The following is a 26,286-nucleotide window of genomic DNA, read 5'->3' as shown; positions in this document are numbered from 1 at the left end:
CCATTCCATCTTCTTCATTTCAAAATCTTTATCCAACCACAACACACCATATTTCATTTTACCCTTTTATTTTATTTCTATTTTAATATATCATCTATATCCAAAGTAAATTTTTATTTTTCACAATCCCAAATTAAGAAGTTCATACTAATGAGTAAAGGAAGCATTCAATTTCTGAGTTTTTATTGTTATTGAGGCTTCGAAGTAACTCTTTGACTCAATAATTAGCTATATCTCCAGTTTTTAGCATCCTCATACTTGTGGGTATAGCAAAATCCAAAATTAGGGTTATTAGGATTAAGATATTTGGGGCTTTTGTCAAAGTGAGTAAGAATGTGTTAATTGACTACATTAGTAACTCACAAATATCATTATTGTCATATTTCTAGAGTTGTAGAGTGATTGGACATCATGTGGTAGCTCAGTGGCGCTCTCAGAGTTACTTTCGGTTCCTTAGAATCAAGTAGTGAGTGGATATTATATCTGTAATTATTTTTAAATATATTATTATCAATATTTTTGTTGAATCATTAATTTTGGAGTTTGAAAATATTTTATTATTGTGATTTTTGAATTTTTGAAATAAATATTGATTTGTGAAACTTACAATTTTATAAAAATACACACGAGGCGATATTTATATATTTTGTAAAGTATACATGTTTTCTTATTTGACTTTATTGAATTTTAGTTAAATTTTAGTATGCATTCTTATATATATTTTTGATTTAATATGAAAATTTAGTAATATGTTATAATTGTTAGAGATTTATTATAAATGATTTGGTTTGGATTGGTTTGGAAGACTCTGACTAGAAAACCATCGTTAACGGCGGTTATGACGTTAACTTAGATGCATCTAACTCAGACCTCAACTAGTAGAGGCGTTGCTAGTCCGACGTGTAGGCCACACGTTGGATCTGTTATACCGTACGGGCACACTAGAGGAAAGGGCTACCCTTAAAGGTGGAGCCGCCTTAGATGTATAATATTTGATTTGATTTGACTTCTGGAATGAGAACTCCCATTTCAGTTCATCCGCTTAACTACTTATTTATTTGTTTGCATAATTAATTAATATAAATTTCTCATCTCTGAAAGAAAATATATTTTTCAAGGTAAACTCTGTATTGTCTCGTGTGGGTTATAGATGTAATGTTTGCTCACTGAGTTGCAAAACTCACCCTATTATATTCCTATATTTTTCAGATACAGGAGTCATTCCAGGTTCCATTCCACCTACCCCTCAGTAGATCTTAGTCATTTTGGTGAGTCCTTCTTCTTTCCAAGGGCTAAGTAATTATGTAATAGAACCTTTGCTCAAAATTTAGATTATGTCAATGCTCCATATGTCACAGGTAGAATCCTCGTGTAGGTTATGTTATTTTGAATCTTGAACTGTTTAGGTAGTAATTATGATTTGGTGATGTAAGACTTGTGGTTTTAACTATATACTCTAGTTATCAACTTGATATATATATATATATATATATATATATATATATATATATATATATATATATATATATATATATATATGATGTGTATTCTGGATATATTTGGTTGTGGATATGATTGGAGTATGTTGTTGTTGTTGTCTTTGGAAATGGATGTTTATTGTTGATATATGGAGTTAATATTTATGTGGGTAAGGTCCTAAAAACAGAGGAGATTCTGTCCGTTTTTCTGAAAATTTGGTCATTTTGCTTGCTGAGGAACTTGTCCCTTGAGCGCCAGTCATGGTTGGGTTCGGGCTATGACAAAGTGGTATCAGAGCCTTAGGTTTTCCTGTGTAATATGGAGCAAGTGTTCTTTAGTAAGGTCACAATTGTGCAAATGGAAGCCGGCCCATTTTCACAAAGTGTGATGTTACTAGAGGCCTATAGGAAGTTGTCATCAATCCTTTGTTCTCATGATTCTTTCTATCTGTCCTATTCTCTTTGAACTCCATATACATATGTCGTTGGTGATTCAATTGCCTTACTTACTCGATAGGTGGAAGATGCCACCTAAGAAAAGATGTGGTGGAGCTATTGGTGCTCCTAATACTGCTGAATCCAATAGGGCAGTTCTCCGCCACTTGGAGCACTTCGACAAAGGCCAAGGAGTCAAAGAATAGCTAATAGGCGTGAAAGAGAGTTACACCGCGAGAGAGTTCAAGAGAACCCCGCAGTAAGAGAGACTCAACTGGACTTAGCAGCTGAATTAAGGGGAATAAATCAAACCCTTAATGTGGTATTACAGGTTCTAACAAATTAAAATAGAGACGGAGTAGGAATTCCTAATGTGCCAAATCCTCAGCCTCATAGAGTTCATCAGATGTTTGGAGATCAAGAGCCACCAATTGAAAAGTATTTGAAGTTGAATTCGTCCATTTTCAATGGAGATTCATTGGATGAAGATCCACAATAATATCTAGAGGATGCAAAGAAAGCTATTCGAGCTCTCAAGTGCACCAAGGAATGAGCTGTTGAGTTAATATCCTATAACTTGCGTGGTTCAGCAAGATATTGGTATGAGTCTCTTCTTGAGAGCAAAGAAGCAGCTGAACTTCCTCCTCCTTCTTGGGAAGAGTTCACTGAAGAGTTTCTCACTCGATTTTATCCAGATAAAAAGCAAGCAGAAGATGCAATTGTCTTTGAAAGATTAAGGCAAGAGAATATGACAGTGACTGAGTATGCTAATGAGTTTACTAGACTTTCTAAGAGTGCTCCGTACTTGGTGAATTCAGAAGAGAAGAAAGTTCATCATTTCGTTCGTGAATTGGCAAAACCTATGTTCACTACTTTTATGCCTGAAGTCGGACGCATGTCTTTTAAGGATATCCTAAACTCTGCTTATGGAATTGAAGCTGGGATAGCGGAGAAAAATGCTTTTAAGGATGTTGGTAAGAAGCCCAAGATGAAGGGACAATTTTCTGGTGGATTTAGTTCAGGAGGATTTCAGTCTCATCATGGTTAGACTAATCAGCAAGGTTATTCGGGTTATCGAGCTCATCCTCAAACATATTTCGGTAGGGTTGCTTCTTATGGATCTGTTTCTATGAGTGTTTCAAGTCTAAGACCTTTTGTTGGGGGCACCCCTCAATCTAGTGGACATGGTTCTAATTAGACAAGACCAACTAAATCTTACTGCCAGCAGTGTGGGATCTACCATTCCGGTATATTTTTTAAGGCTACGGGTGCATGTTTTGGTTGTGGTCAATCTGGTCATCTTAAGAGGGATTGTCCAAATCCTAGAGGGGGCTTTGCTCAAGGTATTGCACGTCCTACAACACTAATGCCATCATCTTCAGCTATGTCTATTGAAAATTCTTCTGGTCCTAGTGGCAGAGGAGCTGGTGGCAGGGGTCAGACTTATAACAAAGGAGGGAGCCAAAGAGGAAGAGGTCAGACATGTGTGTATGCTTTAACACGTCAAAATGCTCAAGCTTCTAATGCTGTGGTGGCAGGTACTTTACAAGTTTGTTCTTTAGATGTTCAAGTGTTATTTGATACGGGTTCTCATTATTCATATGTATCTCCACATCTTGCATCTCGTTTTGATAAACAACCTGAACTGTTATCCCACCCATTTCATGTTGGCACTCCACTTGGAGTCTCTACGGTGGTTCAAGTCATGTTTTGGTCTTGTGTTGTTAGAATTAATACGATTGAAACCTTAGCTGATTTGATCCTTTTAGAACCAATGGAAGATATTGATGTCATCCTAGGCATGGATTGGTTAGCAGCTTGTCATGCTGATGTGGTTTCCAAAACTGTGAAGTTTGACATACCAGGTATCTCACCTTTTGTTTTTAAGGGTGATAACTGTCCCACTTTAGCTAGCATCATCTCATCTATGAGTGCTATGCAATTGATGGATAAGGGAAACCAAGGATTTCTGGCAATTGTTAGAGATGTTGATGCCGAAGTGCCTAGTCTTGATCAGGTTCCTATTGTTAGAAAATTCCCTGGCGTGTTTCTTGATGAGCTATCGGGGATGCCACCTGACCGTGAAGTTGAGTTTTCCATAGAATTGGCTCCGGGAGTCCAACCTGTGTCCATTCCTCCCTATCGTATGGCTCCAACTGAGCTACGAGAATTAAAAGTTCAATTGAAAGATATGCTGGAGAAAGGATTCATTCGTCCTAGCACTTCTCCGTGGGGAGCTCCTGTGCTATTCGTAAAAAAGAAGGATGGAACGATGCGACTATGTGTAGATTATCATCAGCTCAATTAGATAACTATTCGCAACAAGTATCCATTGCCAATGATTGATGATTTGTTTGATCAACTTCAAGGAGCTACCTGTTTTTCAAAAATTGATTTGCGTTCAGGGTACCATCAATTGAAGATAAAAGAGGAAGACATTCCAAAAACTGCTTTTCATACTCGCTATGGGCACTATGAGTTCTTACTAATGTCCTTTGATCTGATGAATGCGCCTGTAGCTTTCATGGAGTTAATGAATCGAGTCTTCAAACCTTTCTTAGATCGCTTTGTTATCATTTTAATCGATGATATCTTGGTGTATTCGAAAAGTGCTACGGAGCATGAATATCATTTGAGGATTGTGTTACAAACCTTAAGGGATCACAAGCTTTATGCTAAGTTTTCTAAATGTGAGTTTTGGCTTGATCAAGTGACATTTTTGGGGCATGTGGTATCAAAAGATGGAATCATGGTGGATCCAAAGAAGGTTGAAGCCGTTCAGAAGTGGCCAAGGCCTACTACAGTGACAGAAATTTGTAGCCTTCTAGGGTTGGCCGGCTACTATCGGCGATTCATCAAGAAATTCTCGAGAATTTCGCCACCATTAACCAAGTTAACTCAGAAGAATATGAAGTTTCAATGGTCAGAAGCTTGTGAAGAAAGTCTCCAGACACTTAAGGCTTGTCTAACCTCAGCACTAGTTCTTGTTTTACCTTCTGGGTCTGGGAGATTCTTAGTCTTTTGTGATGCATCTCAGATAGGACTGGGTTGTGTATTGATGTAGCATGGCCGCGTTATTGCCTATGCCTCGCGACAACTCAAGAAGCATGAGTAGAATTATCCAACTCATAATCTGGAAATGGCAGCGGTCGTCTTTGCTTTAAAGATTTGGAGACACTACCATTATGGTGAGACCTATGAGATCTATACAGATCACAAGAGTTTGAAGTATATATTTCAACAGACGGATTTAAATTTGAGGCAACGGAGATGGATGGAGTTGCTAAAAGATTACGATTGTACTATTTTGTATCATCCTGGAAAGGCAAATGTTGTAGCAGATGCCCTTAGTAGAAAATCTATGGGTAGTTTGGCCCATATCACTCTTGCAAGGAGACCAATTGTTGAAGAAGTCCATCAATTGGAGGCCGGTGAAATTCAATTTGACCTTGGAGAATCAGGAGTTTTGTTAGCACATGTTCGAACCCACTCTTCACTAATAGAACAGATCAAGGCTGCACAATGTGATGACCCGAAACTAAGGAAGCTTATAGAAGATGTTCGCAATGGGAAGAACTCAAATTTTTCTCTTAATCAAGATGTTTTGCGTTGTGGTCAACGCTTATGTGTGCCAGATAACCATGACTTGAAGAAAGCTATTTTGGAGGAGGCTCACAATTCTAAGTATACCGTTCATCTAGGCTCCAATAAGATGTATCAAGATTTGAAACAATTATTTTGGTGGGAAGGCATGAAGAAAGACATAGGAGTTTTTGTTTCTCATTGCTTAACCTGCCAACAAGTTAAAGCTGAACATCAAAGACCTGTTGGGTTATTGCAACAAATTGAGATACCTGAATGGAAGTGGGAAAGGATTACGATGGATTTTGTAACAGGTTTACCTCGTAGTTTTAAAGGTTTTGATTCAATTTGGGTAATTGTGGATAGAATGACGAAGTCAGCTCACTTTCTTCCGGTGAAAACAACTTTCAGTGCATCTCAGTATGCTCAACTTTATGTTGATGAGATAGTTAAACTACATGGAGTTCCAGTGTCCATTATTTCAGATTGCGGGTCCCACTTTACCTCTCATTTTTGGAAATCTTTTAAAAAAGTGTTAGGAACTCGTCTAGATCTTAGCACAGCTTTTCACCCTCAAATCGATGGACAATCAGAGAGGACGATCCAAACATTGAAAGACATGTTAAGGTGTTGTGTTCTAGATTTTGGTGGAAATTGGGATAGCTATCTACCTTTGATCGAGTTCTCTTATAATAATAGTTATCAAGCCAGCATTTAAATGGCACCATTTGAGGCTCTTTATGGGAGAAGATGCAGGTCACCTATTGGGTGGTTTGAAGTTGGTGAGATTAAGCTTTTGGGGCCAAATTTGGTACAAGATGCAGTTGAGAAGGTTCGCATAATAAGAGAACGTTTATTACCAGCTCAGAGTAGGCAGAAGGCTTATGTTGATAATAGAAGGCGTAACTTAGAGTTTTCAGTGGGTGATCAGGTATTTTTTCGAGTGTCGCCTATGAAAGGAGTGATGAGGTTTGGGAAAAGAGGCAAGCTTAATCCTTGTTACATTGGTCCATTTGAGATTTTGGACAAAATAGGTGCAGTTGCTTATCGCTTGGCACTACCGTCTGAGTTGTCTATGATTCATCCAGTTTTTCACGTATCAATGTTGTACAAATACCTTCCCGACCCATCTCATGTGCTTGCACCACAAGCCATAGAGCTAAAGGAGGATTTATCATTTAAAGAGGAACCAGTGGCTATAGTTGATCGCCAAGTAAAGAAACTACGTTCTAAAGAGATAGCATCTGTGAAAGTTGTTTGGAAGAATCATTCGATAGAAGAAGCAACTTGGGAAGTGGAGGATGGAATACGCGATAAATACCTGTATTTATTTTAGTATGAAGGTAATAATCACATCTATTGTAGTATATCAGTTCAAAATTCAGGGACCGAATTTCTTAAGGGGGAGGGAATGTTATACCCACAAAGGAAAAAAAAAAGGAAACAGAAGTGCATTGTCACGTGGGGGACACATGCCCCCACTTAAACCCCTTCCCCCTTCTTATTCTCTCGAGCCTTCCCTGATCCCTCCCTTTTTTATTTTCATTTCCTTCATACAAATCAAAACCAAACCCTCTCTTTTCCTTCATCTCCTCTTCCATTCCATCTTCTTCATTTCAAAATCTTCATCCAACCACAACACACCAGATTTTATTTTATCCTTTTATTTTATCTCTATTTTAATATATCTTCTATATCCAAAGTAAATTTTTATTTTTCACAACCCCAAACCAAGAAGTTCATACTAATGAGTAAAGGAAGCATTCAACTTTTGAGTTTCTATTGTTATTGAGGCTTCAAGGTAACTCTTTGACTCAATAATTAGCTATATCTCCAATTTTTAGCATCCCCATACTTGTGGGTATAGTAAAATCCGAAATTAGGGTTATTAGGATTAGGAAATTTAGGGCTTTTGTCAAAGTGAGTAAGAATGTGTTAATTGACTACATTAGTAGCTCACAAATATCATTATTGTCATATTTCTAGAGTTGTAGAGTGATTGGACATCATGTGGTAGCTCAGTGGCTCGCTCAGAGTTGCTTCCGGTTCCTTAGAATCAAGTAATGAGTGGATATTATATCTGTAATTATTTTTAAATATATTATTATCAATATTTTTGTTGAATCATTAATTTCAGAGTTTGAAAATATTTTATTATTGTGATTTTTGAATTTTTGAAATAAATATTTATTTGTGAAACTTACAATTGATGCCAGGGCATCTAGGCCAGTTTCACAGACCTTTTCTTTACTGTTTTAGGGTAGTTTCATACATTTTCTTAGTGAATAAGGCAAGTTTTGGATGAAAATATACTTACACCTTGATTCAAGCAACTATTGTGAATTTTACATGATTTCATGAGGATTTTGCAAGGATTGAATGACAAATTGATGATGCATAATCTTATGACTTGGGCTAGAGCTTTGATGCACTTTATTTGCTTGATTTCATGACAAAGGAAGCAAGGAAGAACCACGTTAGTAGCCACGTTAATCTAATTAACGTGACCACTAACGTGGAATGGGAATGAGCTTGCAACGTTAATGAGAAAGGTGGTCGACAATAACGCCTGCAAAGCCATCATAAATCCACGTTAATTGCCACGTTAACTATATTAACGTGGTAGTTAACGTGGAGATAAAGAAAGCTCCAGCGTTAGTGGTAAACGTGAACACCACTAACGCTACAAAATGGCAATTGACCACGTTAAGAGTCACGTTAACTTAGTTAATGTGAACTCTAACGTGGAAGGGAAGACAGTGCCAACGTTAGTGACACTCACCTTTGTCACTAACATTGGATCAAGCTAGCATTTCCCACGTTAGTGGTCACGTTAAGACCACTAACGTGAAAGTTAACATGGAGCTGAGATTGATGAGCCAACGTTAGTGACACTCACCTTTGTCACTAACGTTGGAGATGGCATTCACTACCACGATAGTGGCCACGTTAACCTAGTTAATGTGAACTCTAACGTGGGAAAGAGGGGCGTTTGGAGCGTTAGTGACAAAGGTAAGTATCACTAACGCTCTCAAAGATAGGCATGCCTACGTTAAGAGTCACGTTAGTTATACTAACGTGAACTCTAACGTATGGAAAGAGGGGGCACAAGGCAACGTTATTGGAAAAGGTGATTCCGAATAACGCTTGCGAAGGATCATAAGGCAACGTTAGTGGTCACGTTAGTGCCACTAACGTTGAAGTTAACGTGGACTATATGAGGTTGGAACGTTAGTGAAAAAGGTGATTGCCATTAACGTTCTCGAACCCACATTCTCACTTAACGTTAACATCACTAACGCCCATGCCTAACTCACACTTTTCTGCAAGCTTAGCCCACTAAAGATTATAACTGCTTCAACTCAAGATCTAAGGCCCACATCCAAGACTCGAAGAACTCACTAGAAGATCAAGAAGAGTAGTCTATATAGGAGTAGTTTTGAACTATAGAGAAGCTTGGCACTTTGGAGAACTACCCTCTGTATATTTACTTTTCTACATTTTCTAGTTAATCATGTATTTTTTTCTGCCATTTTCCATTTCCAGAGCTATGAACAACTAAACCCCTTTCATTGGGTTAGGGAGCTCTGTTGTAATTTGATGGATCAATTATAGTTTTCATTCTTCTTCTTCTTTCTTCTCTTTTGATTTACTAGAAAGCTTTCGATCTTAATTCAATTGGTTAGTTGTCTTGGAAAAGAAACTCTCCATAATTGGATCTCCTTTGAGTCTTGGAAAAGGGATGAGGAGATCATGCTAGAAATGCTTTCTCATGTTGGACCAAATTGGGGTCTGGGCGAATATAGTGACATGTAATCCTCCCAACACTTTAATTTGGAAATACATGTGGTATAATCAGTGACCACACTTCATCTCTTCCCATGAGCAATTAAATCAAGAAATTGGACAATTGTTCAAGCTTAAAGAGATTGGGTTGCCAAGGAATTGGAACCCAATCACTTAAGATTGCCAAGGAGATCAATAGATACTTTGATTGAGGAAGAGATGAAAATGAATTTGATCCGGAGAATACAACATCTCCTGAGCCCAATGAATTCCTCATCTCTGATCTTACCCATTCTCTTTACTTTCTGCCATTTATTTCCATGTTCATCTCCCTAATTCCCCATTTAAGATTCTGCACTTTATTTTCTACTATTTACTTTCCCGCTATTTAATTTTCTGCAATTCTCAAACTACACTCTGTTTAGCTCAACTAGCATATTCTTCCAACTAAAGTTGCTTGACCAATCAATCCCTGTGGGATTCGACCTCACTCTATTGTGAATTTTTACTTGACGACAATTCGGTATACTTGCCGAAGGGAAATTTGTTGAGAGACAAGTTTTCGTGCATCAATAATTTTATAAAAATACACACGAGATGATATTTATATATTTTGTAAAACATACATGTTTTCTTATTTGATTTTATTGAATTTTAATTAAATTTTAGTATGCATTCTTATATATTTTTTTTATTTAATATGAAAATTTAGTAATATGTTATAATTATTAGAGATTTGTTATAAATGATTTGGTTTAGATTGGTTTGGGAGACTCTGACTAGAAAACCGTAGTTAACGACGGTTATGACGTTAACTTAGATGCATCTAACTCATACCTCAGCTAGCAGAGGCATTGCTAGTCCAACGTGTAGCCCATACGTTGGATCTGTTATACCGTATGGGCACACTAGAGGAAAAGGCTACCCTTAGAGGTGGAGCCACCCTAGGTATGTAATATTTGATTTGATTTGACTTCTGGAATGAGAACTCCCATTTCAGTTCATCCGCTTAACTACTTATTTATTTGTTTGCATAATTAATTAATATAACTTTCTCATCTCTGAAAGAAAATATAATTTTCAAGGTAAACTCTGTATTATTTCGTGTGGGTTATAGATGTAATGTTTGCTCACTGAGTTGCAAAACTCACCCTATTATATTCTTATATTTTTCAGATACAGGAGTCATTCCAGGTTCCATTCCACCTGCCCCTCAGTAGATCTTAGTCATTTTGATGATCCCTTCTTCTTTCCAAGGGCTAAGTAATTATGTAATGGAACCTTTGCTCAAAATTTAGATTATGTCAATGCTCCATATGTCACAGGTAGGATCCTCGTGTGGGTTATGTTATTTTGAATCTTGAACTGTTTAGGTAGTAATTATGATTTTGTGATGTAAGACTTGTGGTTTTAACTATATACTCTAGTTATCAACTTGATATATATATATATATATATATATATATATATATATATATATATATATATATATATATATATATATATATATATATATATATATATACTGGATATATTTGGTTGTGGATATGATTGGAGTATGTTGTTGTTATTGTCTTTGGAATGGATGTTTATTGTTGATACAGGGAGTTAATATTTATGTGGGTAAGGTCCTAGAAACAGAGGAGATTCTGTCCGTTTTCTGAAAATTTGGTCGTTTGGCTTGCTGAGGGACTTGTCCCTTGAGCGCCAGTCATGGCTAGGTTCGGGCCATGACAGAATTCTTCCATGAGAAACCTGCGACATGAAAACTTTTATTCTCTCTGCCCCTTCCACTTCCAAATTGACATCCATTTGGACGTGCACTCAATATTTGTTGTCTTGGTAAGTTCTTTATAAGCAGATGCAACAGTGTAACATCCATCAGTAGTTAATTCCCAACAAATTGAATCTTGCAAATCTTTATTTGGGGGAATGATGAATTTAATGATGTTTATGATGTGCTCAGGTAGAAACTTCTGAATATCCACGGTATTCCATTCACCCTTGTCATTCACATAGTCCGCAACCAAATCATCTTTTCTAGAATTGGGAATTGGATTGATGACAGCTCTATCAAGTCTATTATAATACGACACCCATTTATCCTTCCAAAAAAGTGCATTTCTCCCGTCTTCAATCATATATCTACAATACTTTTTCATCTGTGACCATAATCTCACTAATTCTTTTCAGATGGTGGAATCATTTGCCCTTCTACTCATCCCTTCTGTTCGTTTCCTTCCTTCTATATACTTGCTAATGAAAACTCTCGCCCATAGTGAGTTTGATTCTGTGATAAGCCTCCAAATGATCTTCATAAGGAACGATTCATTAATAGCCTGAAGGTTCCTCATTGCCATTCTGCCCTGGATCTTCAGCTTGCAAAGTGTGCTCCAGCCAATATGATGGATTCTCTTTTATCCTTCAGAATCACCCTAGATGAATTTTTTTTGGGATTTTTCTAGTTGGTTGCATATCCCCTTTGATAGTTTCAATTTCAAGTGTTACATATCAAAATTTGCAAGCGGACTCAAAACTGTCTTGGCTAAAGTAATTCTCCTAGCAAGAGACAAGCACTGGTCTTCCAAAAGTTTTAAAATACCAGTTTAAGGCAGTAAATACTTTGATACTTTAACCACCAGTATATCTCATTTTATCTCTCCAATAAAATTTTAAAATATGATAATATCACTTCCATTTTTTATGATGTCGCTCATTATTTTTTATTATATATTTGTATAAATTTATTAAAAAATTAACATCAAAATAAGAATAACAATACCAATTTCCTAACATCTTTAACCTTTAATCTTTATCTGTCTACTACTTTGTTATTTGATTGTAGCTGCACAAAAAACAAAATTCTCTGACAACCGAATTGAAAATAAGCATAAATTATAAACATTCTGTTCCTTAAAAATGTTGAGTTTTAATTTTGATGCATCTAAAAAATTTTTTGTATTATCACCAGAAGTTTTTAAATACTATTTTGCTCCCATTAATTGTAGGCTTTGTAGTTGTACCATGCATATTACACTTACTAGCTCCACTCAATAGTCAATACACTTGCACACCGTGATTTCTTTACCACGAAATTTGCCAAATGTACCACGCCTTAATAGCAGGTACGATCTATGCAAATGTAACAACATACAACAATTGTGCAATCTAATTTTATAACTAAAAGCCTAAAACCACAACACAACAATCGACAATAGAAGGGAATTTTCATTTTCAATTCAATACTTTGGAAGAACATGCTAAACTCTACAATAGAACGAAATTTTCCCTTTCTTCATTTTGGTAATGGGCAACAATACAATTCAAATTGTATCAAGCCTCGGTGGGTACAATGCCATTAAGCAACACCTGTTATTTCCAGAATTCAACTCCCAAGCATATGTCATATAACATGTTCAATTACCGTACTTCATTTTCTCCACCTCAAAGCCAATTGTGGGGAACTGCTTTGCATATTCCTCAACTTCATGACGGAGCTTTGCAATATCAGATTGGTATGCATCTGATTGCATTTCTGCAGAAAAATCTTTCAACTTCGTACCTGAACCATAAAATAAGAGATGAAAAGTGTGTGAGATTGAAAGCTGTGGTATCCTGCAATGCCTCAGATTATGGCAGCTAAAGAAGATGAGGGATCAACCTTTGGTATTTGCCTTAATCTGTAAGGCTAACTTGACTCCTAAATCAAAAAATTCAGCTACTTTCTTAAAATCCTCCTCAACAAACCCTCTTGATGTGAGAGCAGGGGTCCCTGAATCATGAATAAAATAATCACAATATAATCATAGGTCCCCTAATAGGCAGGAAAAAGGTCATTGAGACTCCGAGAGACTGTACCCATTCGGATGCCTCCGGGAACCATAGCAGACACATCCCCTGGAACAGTATTTTTATTGGCTGCTATATGAACTGCTTCTAACACCTTCTCTACCCTTGAGCCATCGATGCCCTATCAAATATCATGTAATTAGAAGTTGCTTTCCCTTGATGCTATAAAATATAACTAATGTACACATCAAAACAAACACTATATAAGCTTTAACATCTGTTGCAATTAGGATTAGAAATGTATATACTGTAACTCCGTAAGTACCACATCTAAGCATGAAACTACTGCCAAAATGAATTGGTATAATCATTAGGTAAATTTTGTTTGTTCGAAGACACTTGTATAACTCAAGGAAAAAAACGCTTAATAAAAGCATGAGATGTTTCTAGTATCTTATTTCCATTCTCCGTATCTAATGCATGTTTAAACTAAGCATACATAGGTTGTTCTGAACCAGTTTACTGACACGGACAAACAATTTGGCACGATGTCAAATTCTTGGTGAAATAAAAATATTACCATAATATTTTCAGAGAAAAAACCCTTTACCTTGTTTCTTAAGTTCACTAACAATAGATGGTTATCAGTTCCACCAGATACAATATCGTAGCCTTTCTCTAGCAAACTCTGCAGTTCAATCAACACAGTAGCATCAGGTATTACACCCAAATTAGTTAGACACTTGGGCAAAGTTCCAAACAATTAGAAGATAAACCTAAAAACAGTTTATAGCTTCATAGACTGATACAAAGAATTCTCTTTTTTCTCGGGAAAAAAAAATTGCAGGCATTCATAATACCTGTGAGAATACCGCACAATTACTGACAACTTGCTTTTGGTAATCCTTGAATTCTTGTGTCATAGCCTAAATTTACAGAAATGGAAAAAGAACCGAACTTAAATGAGCCTAAAGATGCACGAGAATTGTTAAGCTTTTATAGAAAATATTATATTGGTGTTTGCAAGGAAAACAATGACAAAATATTTTCTTTGGCTAATCTATTTAAGAACCTGCTTCAGTGCAACTGCTAAGCCTGAAATTGTGTGGTTGTGTGGACCACCTTGAAGTCCAGGAAAAACAGCCTGATTTATTTTATCTTCATAGTCATAGAACACCTGTAGTATGAAATTCAGAAAATGAAGAACTACCCAACTTAGAGATAATGCAAAATACCAAGAAATTTATACACAAAAATATTAAATATAGTACTAATCATCGACAAACACAGTCAACAACTACTTCAACTGGGAACTAATATTTCGTAAGTGTAAGGTAAAATATATATCATGTATAACACTCCTAAACTAAAATACTCTTCACTTTTATGCCCCATAGTATTGCTTTCATTAGTATCCACAAACCACCTTTATGTTGATCTTAACTCAAAAATCAAGCATTTTACAGCAAAAAACTTCAGGGCAGCAAGTTGAAATGGGAGTATACTTCACAGGATAATTGTAGTTTATTTTACCCTATTTTCTAATTTCTTGATTCCATATATCAATAAATTCAGAACCATAGACTCACTTCCTTCCCTTGCTTGTTTATCTCTTTCAGACCCTTCCTGAAGAAGATCATAGCCCCACGTGGTCCACGGAGTGACTTATGTGTTGTGGTTGTCACAACATCTGCATAATCAAAACAAGAAGGAATAACACCTGCAGAAACCAATCCACTGATGTGTGCCATATCAGCCAACATAATTGCCTTCTGCTTATCACAGACCTATAAGAATAAATCACAAAAGATACAATGTCATCACCACCTAATTCTTCTAAATAATAAAATAAATTATCTTCTGTAATTAGATAAAATTTACCTTGCGAATTCTTGCATAATCGTAAAGGCGGGAATAAGCACTGGCACCAGCAACTATTAATTTTGGCCTAAAAAGTGCAGCACTTTTCTCCAACTGCAGATATTAAACGAGTAAAATTGTTATAGAAAAGGCAGAACCCACATTATGCTTGAAAGAGCATAATCTTTGAGAATAAGTGAAAATATAATTCTCCAACAAGCTCAGGAACCTTTCTCCCTCATTTGTTAGGAAAACTAATGTAATAATCAATGATAGATGGCAGAATGATGAATGCTGTGTCATCATGTACAATGAGGACACAGTATTCTGAACCTGCATATGAAAAGATTAAATATTGAGAGATTAGAATGAGCATGCACCAGGGTAATGACATGTAATGATACATGATGCAGGTTTTACTTTGAAAAGAATTAAAAAAATGGCAAATAATCATTAGAATTGGAAACAAAAAACCTTAATTGGAGAGTAAAATTAAAACCCATATATCTGAAATTCACAATTGCCCCAATTTGCTATATGTTAATGAGCTAACACCAATTTCCAATGATACATCCAAAACTAAACATCAGACAAGAAACTATTTAGCTGCTGCCATAAATATAGTGATAGCTATTGAAGCAGCGCTGACTGATGAGAAGACTTTCACCCATTAGAGGAAATATTCACAAACAGAAACAAATGGTACCTGCCTACCTGGTCATAATCAATATAACCAGTGCTTTCATCCAATCTGTATGGCATCGTTTCAAAGAATATAGATACAGCTGATATCTTCTTGGTGTCAGTCTGCATAAGAGAAAATAGTAGTTACTTGTATACGGATAAATATGACAGAAATTGATTTAATACTTTTTATTCGGGTGATAAAAGGAAAACCAAACTCGTGTTGCATAAAAGTTTCAGCAATGGCATTTGCCATGATCAGCTAGTCAGATAGAGTTGCCACTTTGTCCAGACAATATTAAAACAACACAGGACAACATTCAGCAATGATAATAAGTGAATAAAGTGTTTATAAAATAATGATTTAACAACAAAATAGATATGAATACAAAGCAGCAAAGAGGTGCATTTTGATTTTTGGAGTATAACCAGAAAATAAAATTCTGCTGAGATAAAGAAATTATTTCTACAATCCATAGTCTATACAACGGTCCAATAATTTAAGAGATAGTATAGCCGAATGTTAGTGAAAGATTGTTAATGAAGTATGACTAAAGTCTTTAGGGGAGATCAAAGTGTGTGGAACTCCTTACTTGCAGTTTGCCAATATGCTTAGAAATGTTTTGCCTCTATTGAAATTTGTTTAGATTGCTTCAAGTCATTGTATTAATATAAGATCACTAGTCTATTTGGATGGTAATGTAATCAGAACTTTATCAATAAAGTCCATTATCCCTTCCATTTTGGTTGTAATTGGTAGATGACAGGGTACGTTGTTCTTTTTAGATGTTTTTTTTTCTTGTATTTCTTTACTTGACAAGCTTTTGTATCCTCCGTAGCATGCTTATTTGTACTTTTTCCTCATATATTGTAAAAGGTTACTCCGATAAAAACTTATTTGACAGTGTACATCTACTTAATATACACCGGTTCATTTGATCCAAACTCATATATTGTTCACTTACCTCTTTGTTCAAACAACACTAAAAAAATGAGCTATTAGCTATGACTTATCACAGACTTGCTATGATTATCAACTCAAGGTAACAGAGACAATACAATGACCACAAACCATAAGCAGAAGCAAAACATAACCTGATAGCCATGTGACAAATGCCCACCATGTGGAAGATCAAGTGCCATAATTCTCTCATGAGGCTTCAATAAAGCAGTGTAAACTTGGAAGTTGGAAGGGGAGCCAGATAATGACTGCACATTAACTGTCAAAAGCAGAGAATATAAGACTTCCAAGAAAGCAAACTATCAAAATTATGTTTGACTAAGTTGTAGAGGGAAACAGTAGAAAAGGCATGAATGAATTAGAGAAGTGAAAATAATTGTTTAGATATTATTTAACTCAAAAACTGATGCCATACTTGATATTAATATCCAATGAGTTATGTATTGAGACAATCCTCCAATAGATTTAAAAGTTCCTGGTTGCTGCCACTCGATAAACAAAGTACAATGATTGGATGCAATGAAAAACTGTGATCTTGAGAATTTAGAAACAGGAAACCAAAACGCTAGGCAATGAATTCAACATCCATCAGTCATGAAAAGCCACATGTCCAATTACTTATAAAGAAAAATATTATATTAAGTTAGAGAACTCATGGCTAAATCTTAAAACCATTGCTAGTGGATATCAGCACAAGAAAATAAATAAATAACACACCACCACAACCGAAATTACATCTAGATGCCATCTCAATTTAGTGTAATGTACCTCCCCATTTTGCTGGATCCAAATTGAAAGCTTCAAGTGCACGTTTCTGACACAAGGTCTCGGCCATGTCAATGTACCTTTAATACACACATTATTATGGACAATACCCAAAATAAAAACACCAGCATATATAAATTTATGACTTTGGGTTCATAATTTCAAATTCATAAGAAGATGCACATACTCATTTCCTCCGTAGTATCTAGCTCCCGGATACCCTTCGCTGTATTTGTTTGTCATCACAGATCCAACAGCTTGCATCACTGACACTGACGTGAAGTTCTCCGAAGGTATAAGTTCCAGCCCCTGACAAATCCAAACGCCACTTTCTTAGATCTTTTATTTAGCATAAAATAAATAAATAAATAAATAAATAGACAAATATAATATGCTGCACATTTTCATTATATTGAAAGATCAAAAGTCGCTTTCAATTTTGGTAATATTACTACAAATCAGCTATTAAAAAAAACAAAAAAAAAAACAAACGTTACGTTCCAATCTGAATAAAACATGGTTTGAAGTTTAAACATTACGAGCCAAGCAAGCAGTTAGATTAAGGCACCTTCCATTGACGAGCTTTTTCGAGTTCGATTATTTCGGCGATCTCAGGATCAATGACTTCGAGAGGCTCGTTGAGCTGCTTCACCCACTGCGATAATTTTCAGAAGCACAACGCGAGCAAAACGAAACGTGAGAAAGCGAATCATGATTTTCAAGAATAAGAGAGAGGAAGGGAGAATCTCCGAGGTGCTTACGGCAGCGCGAGCTTTGTCTCTCTCTTGCAGCGACAGAGAAGAAGACTGCAAGCAAAAACAGAGAGAATAGATTTCAATGAAATGAAATGAAATGCAAAATAAATTGTCATGGAAGTTTGTTTGGTAAATGGATACCATGCGATAAAGGGAATATGTTTGTTTGTTAAGAGTGGAGGAGAGTCTACGAAGAGCCATGGCCATTGCTTCTTTCTTTCTTTCTTTCTTTTCTCTCTCTTGGGAGACACAGCACTTACTCACCAACAATGAGAGTGGTGGATCGCAAAGTGGTGTGTGTGTATATATTGGCGGTGGTGGTGGGTGCAGAAGGGGGTTGGTGACGATTCTGATTTGTAGAAAAATACTAGAAAACTAGTGATGTGGGGTCTTTGATGGTTGGTTGGTTACTGTGTAAATCGAAATGCGAGCAAGGGGGATAACAACAACAAATGGGCATAGGTAATGTTCTGTGGCTCTGAGCACCAAAGTTTAACTACCAAAAATAATTTTACCAATTGAAGAGGAAACTATTATTCAATTTTTAATAAATATATTTTAAAAGGAAAAGAAAATCCAGGATGGCAATTTTTCCGAATTGGTGGGTATCTGCGGGAATTTACCCGCCGGAGACAGGTTTGGGATCATTTTTTCCTCACAAGGACGGAAGACAAATATCTGTTTAATAAATGAGACGGGGGCAGGTAGAGAGGTACCTGCCCCATGATACCTGTATAATATCTGTATAAATGAAATTACATAAATATCCTTAACTATATATATATTTATATATTATAATGGAAATAAAAAATCTAATTCACGCATCTGCGTCACTCCCTCACTCTCTCGTCAGATCACTCTCACTCTCTCAGATCTCACCCTCTCCATCTTTCTTCCTCTTCCTTTCTCCCTTACCGCCGCTCACCTTCTTCCTCTCACTGAGTCACTGGTGTCGCTCCGTGCTTGCTTCTCACAGCATTGGTGCCACCTGCACCCGTGTCGCCACTGCACCCACATTGTCGTCTCTACTGCATGAAGACGAAACTACTCCAGCCATGCCTCTGCCATCACCAGCTTTCTCAGATCTGTCATCACCAGCCATGCCCCCTGCGTCCAGATGAGAGGAGAGTCGTCTTCAAACCGCGCGCCTAAGAAGAAGAGAATTGCCATCAAAATGACTGATGGAGAAAAATCGTCGGTAAAGATTTTCACAAAAAGATAGTCGCGTTGTAAGTATAGATCTAAATCGACAATTAAACCTCGATTAAATTTAAATAGTTTGTCACTTAAGCAAAGCCAATAAAAATCAACCGAAATATTTAAATCTCGGGTCATCTTTCAAGAAATTACAGGGAAGTGTACTTATAATTGGTTATGAAAAAGTATATTTTTGGGTTTTTGAAATAAGGAACAAGAAAGTAAAATGGCAAGAAAATAAATCAATAACTAAGAAAGCTCCTAACAAGGAAAGAGAATTAGAAGTCCTATCCTAATTATCATTATCAATTGTAATGGTAATTGCCTTTTACTTTCACTTAGTTAACCTCTAACAATGAAGGAAAGTCAAACGAGCAAAATCAACTTAGGTTCACAAGTCCTAATCAAAGACTAGATTTAGTGAAGCCTAAGCCAACTAGCAAGTCTCAATTACCAATCAACAAAAGACTTTTGATAACTCAAGAGTCTCTAAATAATTAATCCAAGTTAAGAACAGAAAATCTAATTTAAAATCTTCCCGAACATTTTATCAAACACTTGGAAGGCACAAAATAAGAACATAGAAAATTAATAAGGACTATTAAATCTAAACAACCAATTGCAAGGAATCAATACCAACAAATGAAGGAAGACACAATAAACATGAAATACCTCAAATTGCATTAAAAAGGAAATTGAATCTAACATGAAGAGTTCATAAACCAAATTAGCGAAATAAGGAAATCATAAAGGCAAATAGATAACTAGAGTGCTAGAATAGTAGAATGTAGAAGAGAAACTAAATTAAAGCAACATAGAAATCTGAATTAGAGAAAAAATAAACCTAAAAAACCTAAAACCTAGAGAGAGGCTCTAGAAAACTACATCTAAAAACCTAACTAATGTGTGTGAAAGTGTGAATGAATGATTCAATGCCTCCCATTCTACTCCACTCTGCAGCCTCTAATCTGTGTTTTTAGGCTTAAAACTGGGCCAAAAACAGCACAGAAATCGTCCCTAACAATTTCTGATACGTGCAGCACATGGCTCTGTCACGCATACGCGTCGCTGAACTTTTGCAAGGTCACGCGTACGGGTGATCTACACGTGCGCATCGCCTAACTGCATGGCAACTATGGCAAATTACATATCATTTTGAAGCCCCTGATGTTAGCTTTCCAATGCAATTAGAACTGCTTCATTCGGACCTCTGTAGCTCCAGTTATGTTCGATTTAGTACGAAGAGGTCAGGATTGACAGCTTAGCAATTCCTTCAATTTCTTGTATTCCTTCCACTTTTGCATGCTTCCTTTCCATCCTCTAAGCAATTCCTGCCCTATAAACCCTGAAAACACTTAACAAACGTATCACGGTATCGAATGGTAATAAGAGAGGATTAAAATTAGCAAATTTAAGGTATAAGAAGCATGTTTTCAATCATAGCACAAAATTAGAAAGGAAAATGTAAAACATGCAAATTCTATGAATAAGTGTGAGAATAATGGATAAAAACCACTAAATTAAGCACAAGATAAACCGTAAAATAGTGGTTTATCAATCTCCCCACATTTAAACATTAGCATGTCCTTATGCTAAGTTCAAGAGAAACTATATGAGCAATGTTCTGAAAATCGAACCGGATCGGCCGGTCCAACCGATTCAACTGCGAACCGGAAATATAAACGGTTTGGTCTGATGCCTAAATCCGGAAATTATAAAACTGGATATAAACTGTTAAATCGGTCGAAAACTGGCCGGTCAAACCGGAACTGGAACCGCCCGGTTTGAATGAAACGGCGTAGTTTCGCGCTTAAGGGGAGAAAGAAAACGCGCTTCACCATCTCCTATTCTCCTTCCTTATTCCTTTGAGCAAAACACACTCGGCCTCAACCAGGGAAAAACCCTAGCCACCACCACCGCCGCAGGGAGGAGCCGTGTTTGCCGCCGTTTGTCGCAGTCAGGGACTTGTCTCCTCGAGTCTTTGTGCGTCACAGTCAGGGGAGTTCTCCAAGTCTTCGATCTTTTCGCCGTTGTTTGTCGCTGTTGTTTGTCACCATCTGTAGCAGTCAGGGGTTTGTCACCAAGGAGTCTCTCTTTGTACTGTTGGCGTTATCCAAGTCAAACCCCCTGTTTGCTGTCTTCTTCCTCGCTCGGCGCCCATCCTCCATCGGATTCATCCTGCTCGCCGTCGTCTTGTCGCCGTCGCCCTCTTGAAGGTCAGTGGCTTTGGTGTGCCCTTGTTCTTCGTTTTTCATTTTATTATGGGACTCTCTGTTCTGGAATCAACAAATCATTCAATGATGATAGGGTTTTGTTTTTTGTTGAAATCATTGATTTTCTTTGGCTTTGGCTTTCTGCTGTGGCTTCTGGCTTCTGGTGTGCTGTTGTGTGTTTTGTGGCTCCACTGTGCTACTGCTGCTGCATTGTGTTTTTGTTGAAATCATAAGCAATTAATAGCAAAATTTCCAATATACAATAGAAACCATAAACGATTTTCTATTCTGTTTTTGTTGTTGTAACTTGAATTTGTTGCTAAATTTGTTGCTTCCCAGTCACATAATCAGAACAGAATGCTCATTCAGTGCTTGGTTGATTGGCTTTGCTTTCTGATTATATTTGATGATAAATTTTAAATTGATAGCTTTTAAATTTTAAATTTGCACTGCCTATGTTACTGATTCACTGTTCCTTCAATGCTTTTTATTGTTGTTAATGATTGTAATGAGCTTTGTTAAAATTGGGTTGAAAACTGTTGAATCTTTCTCCATTTTTCATTGTTCTTAACTTCTGTTCTTATTAAAAAATTTGCAATTGGTGATCTTTTGATTTATTATATGCTTCATGTTTTTAATTTCACTCTACTTCTAGGCTTTGAAATCAGTTTATGATAACTGTGATGCAATTATTTAGTTGGATAACTAAAGTAATTATTGAGTTCAAGAGATTGAGTTTTTCTGTTCTCATTATTAGTAAGACATGATATTTTTTTCACTACTTTTGCACATTTATTTGTGGGTTTGCTGTGGGATTTGGTGCTGTGTGGCAATTAGCACTGGTCACTCTTGTTGTAGTTCCTTTGATAGCTGTCATTGGAGCCATTCACACAACCACTTTGGCCAAGCTCTTTGCTAAAAGCCAAGCAGCTCTTTCTCTGCTAGAAAACCATTTTTGTTTAGTATGTAGTTTACTTACTTGTTAAAAAATCTGGAACTGAAGTTATGCATATTAATTAAAGACCATATGATATGACATGGTATGTTATGTGGCATTAATTAATTGAAGAAATTTTGTGTTGGACAAGTTTTACTAGATAGGAATGATAAGAGTTTGAGGCTAAAATGGTTGAGGCAGCAAATAGGACTAGTGAGCCAAAAACTGGCTTTGTTTGCGACAACAATTAGAGAAAACATACTTTTAGAAAGATCTGATGCTGACCAAATTAAGATTGAATATGCTGCAAGAGTAGCCAATGCTCATTCTTTCATTATGAAACCTCTAGAGGGTTATGAGACATAGTTTAGCCAATATAGAGTTTCAATTTCAATTCCGATTCATTGGAATCAGAATTGTTTAATATTTTGTATTATTGAAAATCTAGATGATGACTTGTAATCCTATGCTTAATTTTAGTTTTATTAGTATATTTTGATAAGATCATATGGCTTTGGTTGATGACATTTTTATATTTGGAAGATATTTTAAGATTTATGTTAAACTATAATTATATTTTTAAGATGTTTATTTATAATTTGTTTATTATTTTATTTTGAAACGGTTTTTTCGGTTAAACTATGGTTGGACCGGTTGGACCAGTAAACCAGTGAACCAGTGAGTAGAGCGGTTCATTGACCGGTCCAGTTCTCAGAACCATGTATATGAGTGAAGAGGAATGGTAAGACTTATTAAATGCAACCTATCTATATGAATGCAATTACATACAAAAATGATTCTACCTACTTGGTTAAAACTAAATCAAATTCTCTAAGAACAAATATGAAATGGGTTCCACTAATTCAAATCATAAAATGAAGTAAAAATAGACTTGCAAGAAGAAAGCTCGTGAAAGCTGGGAACAAAGAATCGAGCATCGAACCCTCACTGGAAGTGTATACACTACTAATCACTCAAGTGTTTAAGGTTCGATTCTCTCAATTCTCTACTAATCTTACTTTTTAAGACTTGCTTTTCTTCTAACAATCAACAAAAATTTAATGCACCAATACACATATCAATAGGTCTTTTCAATGGTTGTAATAGGGTTAGGGTCAAGGTAGGATTGTATTTGGTGAAGTGGACTAAAATCTGAATCCTTGATTAACCCAAACTTCCCACCTAACTTAAGACAATCCATGTAATCAGAATATAAAATCTAACTACCCATTAACTATGTTTTCCTTATATTCATGCATCCCAATTTTGAGTACGGTACATATGCGTTGCTATCACCATTTACTTTGGGGAATTTTGTCCCCTTTTTATTATTTGCTCTTTTCATTTTTTTCTTTTCTTTTTCTCTCTTCTTTTTTCTTGTATTTTTCTCAATGCATATGATTAAGGTATTGCATGCATAAACATGTCCTCAACATTCTTTTTCACATTTTCAAAAGAATGTACAACACCCACTTCTCAAACCAAATGTTTCCAAACCCAATTTTCCCACACTTAATTCACGAGCACTCTCACTAGTCCAAGCTAATCAAGGATTCAAATTAAAGACATTATTGTTTTTCTCTTAGAGTTAGTGATGAGCTAAAGTAAAGAACAAAAGGGGTAAAATAGGCTCAACTTTTTGCAAAGGATAATGAAAAAGATAAGATCATATGGGTATGTAAGCTTAGTGAAAGAAGCCTCAATCACATAAGTGCGTGCATACATCAAACAATGGAAATATAGAATTAAGCAAAACAAAGATCACAATTTTAGAGAGAACAACACACACCATAATAAAACATTGGTTGATAAGATGCAACCAATCAATTAGGCTCAAAATCTCACAAGGCTGTGTGTTCGAGCTCTAAACCATGTTCCAAATTAAATTTCTTCAAGCAAGTTTAACAAAAATTTTAATTCAAGTTAGTGAAATACTCTAAAGGTTTCTTGAAAAAGAAAATATCACTTCAATCAAGTAGTACTTAAATGCAAGCAATTAACTACCATACAATCTATCATGCAATGCAACAACCAAGTAACAAAAAAATGAAAAATTGGTGTTGAAAAAGAAGTAACTAACCCACGAAAGTCGATATCGACCTCCCCACACTTAAAGATTGCACCGTCCTCGGTGCATGCAAAGATGTGCAAGTGGACGGGTTGCTATAACCGATGAAGTTTATTCAAAGAATGTGCGGAATAACTTGTCTGTCGCCCTATTCCCAAGCTTCTCCTTTTCCCTCCTTGGTGGCCATCCTGAAAGAAGAGAAAAAGGAAGGAGAATAACCCACAAACAAAAATATGCGAACAGATAGAATATGGGTGGGCTAATGCCAAATAATAATGAGATTCTCAACTACATAGTAGCTACAACATGCAAGTGAGAAAGCAGTATAAGCAAATGGCATATCAATAGTGCAAGAATTGCAACAATGGAGAAAAGAGATTGGGTCATGAAAGGCAATATAAGTTCATATCAATGCAAAAGAAATACAAGTGTTATAAAAGATTAGCATTGATCTATAAATAGTATCACCCAATCAATATCAAACAAGTTAAAATGCACCAAAACAATACAAGAAATATTCAGCAGATGAGTAAGAAAATTTTAACACCAATGGAAAAATGGCAACTTAGAAAAGAAAATAAAAAATGCACAAAGTGAAAATGCATTGAATGACAGTATGTAAATGCAATGAAGAAAAGAAAATAAAGGAGAATAAGGATGAGAAGCTAAAGAAATGAAGAAGAAGAAAGTAAGAAAGAAGGAGGAGAGAATAAGAAAGGGAAGAAGAAAGAAGAAGAAAGGAATCTGCGAAGCGACGCGTAAGCGTCGCCCACACGTATGCGTGTATTAGCAGAAGAAGAGGCGACGCGTAAGCGTCCCCCACGCGTACGCATGGGTAGCGTCGCGTGCCTGGCACCCCTCCAGCACGGTTCCAGCACAGCTTTCGGGAAAAAGCGATATTCGCATCGACGCGTACGCGTGAAAAGACGAAATGGCTGAGTGACGCGTACGCGTGTGTCACGCGTATGCGTGGGGTGGGTTGTGCGCCAGGCACATCACCCGCACAGTTCCAGCACAACTCTCGGAAAAAATGTACCAGAGAGCAAAATCCAATATGACACGTGCGCGTCGGCCACGCGTATGCGTGGGACAAAATTTTTTTTAATTTGTTTTTATTTAAGTTTTTATTTTTTATAAACTAACAAGCTACCAGAGTAAAGCCAAACTTTATTAAATAAGTGAAAACCAAATAAATAAAAGAGAAAATTGGAAGAATTTACCATGGTGGGGTGTCTCCCACCTAGCACTTTAGTTAAAATCCTTAAGTTGGACATTTGGTGAGTTCCTTGTTAGGGTGGCTTATGCTTGAACTCATCTTGAAACCTCCACCAACTCTTGGACTTCCAATAAGCTCCAACCTCTCTAAGTGAATTCACCAAGCCTTGATGAAGTTCTTCACAAGTTTTGAGCTCCCAAAGTTGATCCTCTAGTATTCCTGGATCCCAAATCTTGTTCCTACACCTATCTTTGAGTGGATTTTCATTATTCCAACCGGATGGCAAGCAATCTGAATTTTCAATGAAGTACCAAACTCTTCTCTTAGACCCATCTAATTGATCACCAATCCGACCCTTGCATCTAGCTCTTGAAATCTCAACCTTGATAAGCCTTGATTTGTAGCTCCAACCACTAAACATCCTTCTCTTACGCTTCATTCCACAAAGCCTCCTAAGTTGACCATCCGTTTCAAGAATACCATACTCGAGTGGGGCAATAAATCAAATAGAGATAAGTTTTACCCACTCAAATAAAGGAGTAGACGACAACCTAGGTAGA

At 36.4% G+C, this 26,286-nt stretch overlaps 1 protein-coding gene across 1 annotated transcript; it reads right to left on the bottom strand.

Moving 5' to 3' along the window:
- Nucleotides 1–12,255: 12,255 nt before the first annotated feature.
- Nucleotides 12,256–18,559, bottom strand: LOC112703295 (serine hydroxymethyltransferase, mitochondrial). The gene is made up of 15 exons (XM_025754693.3): nt 18,237–18,559; nt 18,102–18,146; nt 17,909–17,995; nt 17,528–17,649; nt 17,344–17,420; nt 16,710–16,834; nt 15,645–15,737; nt 14,952–15,044; nt 14,660–14,857; nt 14,143–14,247; nt 13,931–13,996; nt 13,681–13,758; nt 13,140–13,251; nt 12,943–13,053; nt 12,256–12,843 (listed from the first exon to the last, which is right to left on the bottom strand). Exons 1-15 carry the CDS (start codon nt 18,300–18,302, stop codon nt 12,698–12,700), a joined length of 1,524 nt encoding a protein of 507 aa, XP_025610478.1. The 5' UTR covers nt 18,303–18,559; the 3' UTR covers nt 12,256–12,697.
- Nucleotides 18,560–26,286: the final 7,727 nt, after the last annotated feature.

The sequence above is a fragment of the Arachis hypogaea genome, chromosome 7 (genome assembly GCF_003086295.3).
Source record: "Arachis hypogaea cultivar Tifrunner chromosome 7, arahy.Tifrunner.gnm2.J5K5, whole genome shotgun sequence".
Taxonomy (NCBI): domain Eukaryota; kingdom Viridiplantae; phylum Streptophyta; class Magnoliopsida; order Fabales; family Fabaceae; genus Arachis; species Arachis hypogaea.
This window is presented reverse-complemented; position numbering and strand designations above follow the sequence as displayed.

Coding starts and splice junctions, on each gene's coding strand:
- LOC112703295 (XM_025754693.3), bottom strand. CDS start 18,302: ATGGCCATGGCTCTTCGTAGACTCTCCTCCACTCTTAACAAACAAACA. Junction 17,650..17,908: donor AAAAAGCTCGTCAATGGAAG/GTGCCTTAATCT, acceptor TGGATTTGTCAG/GGGCTGGAACTTATACCTTC. Junction 16,835..17,343: donor GGATCCAGCAAAATGGGGAG/GTACATTACACT, acceptor TGCTTTTGACAG/TTAATGTGCAGTCATTATCT.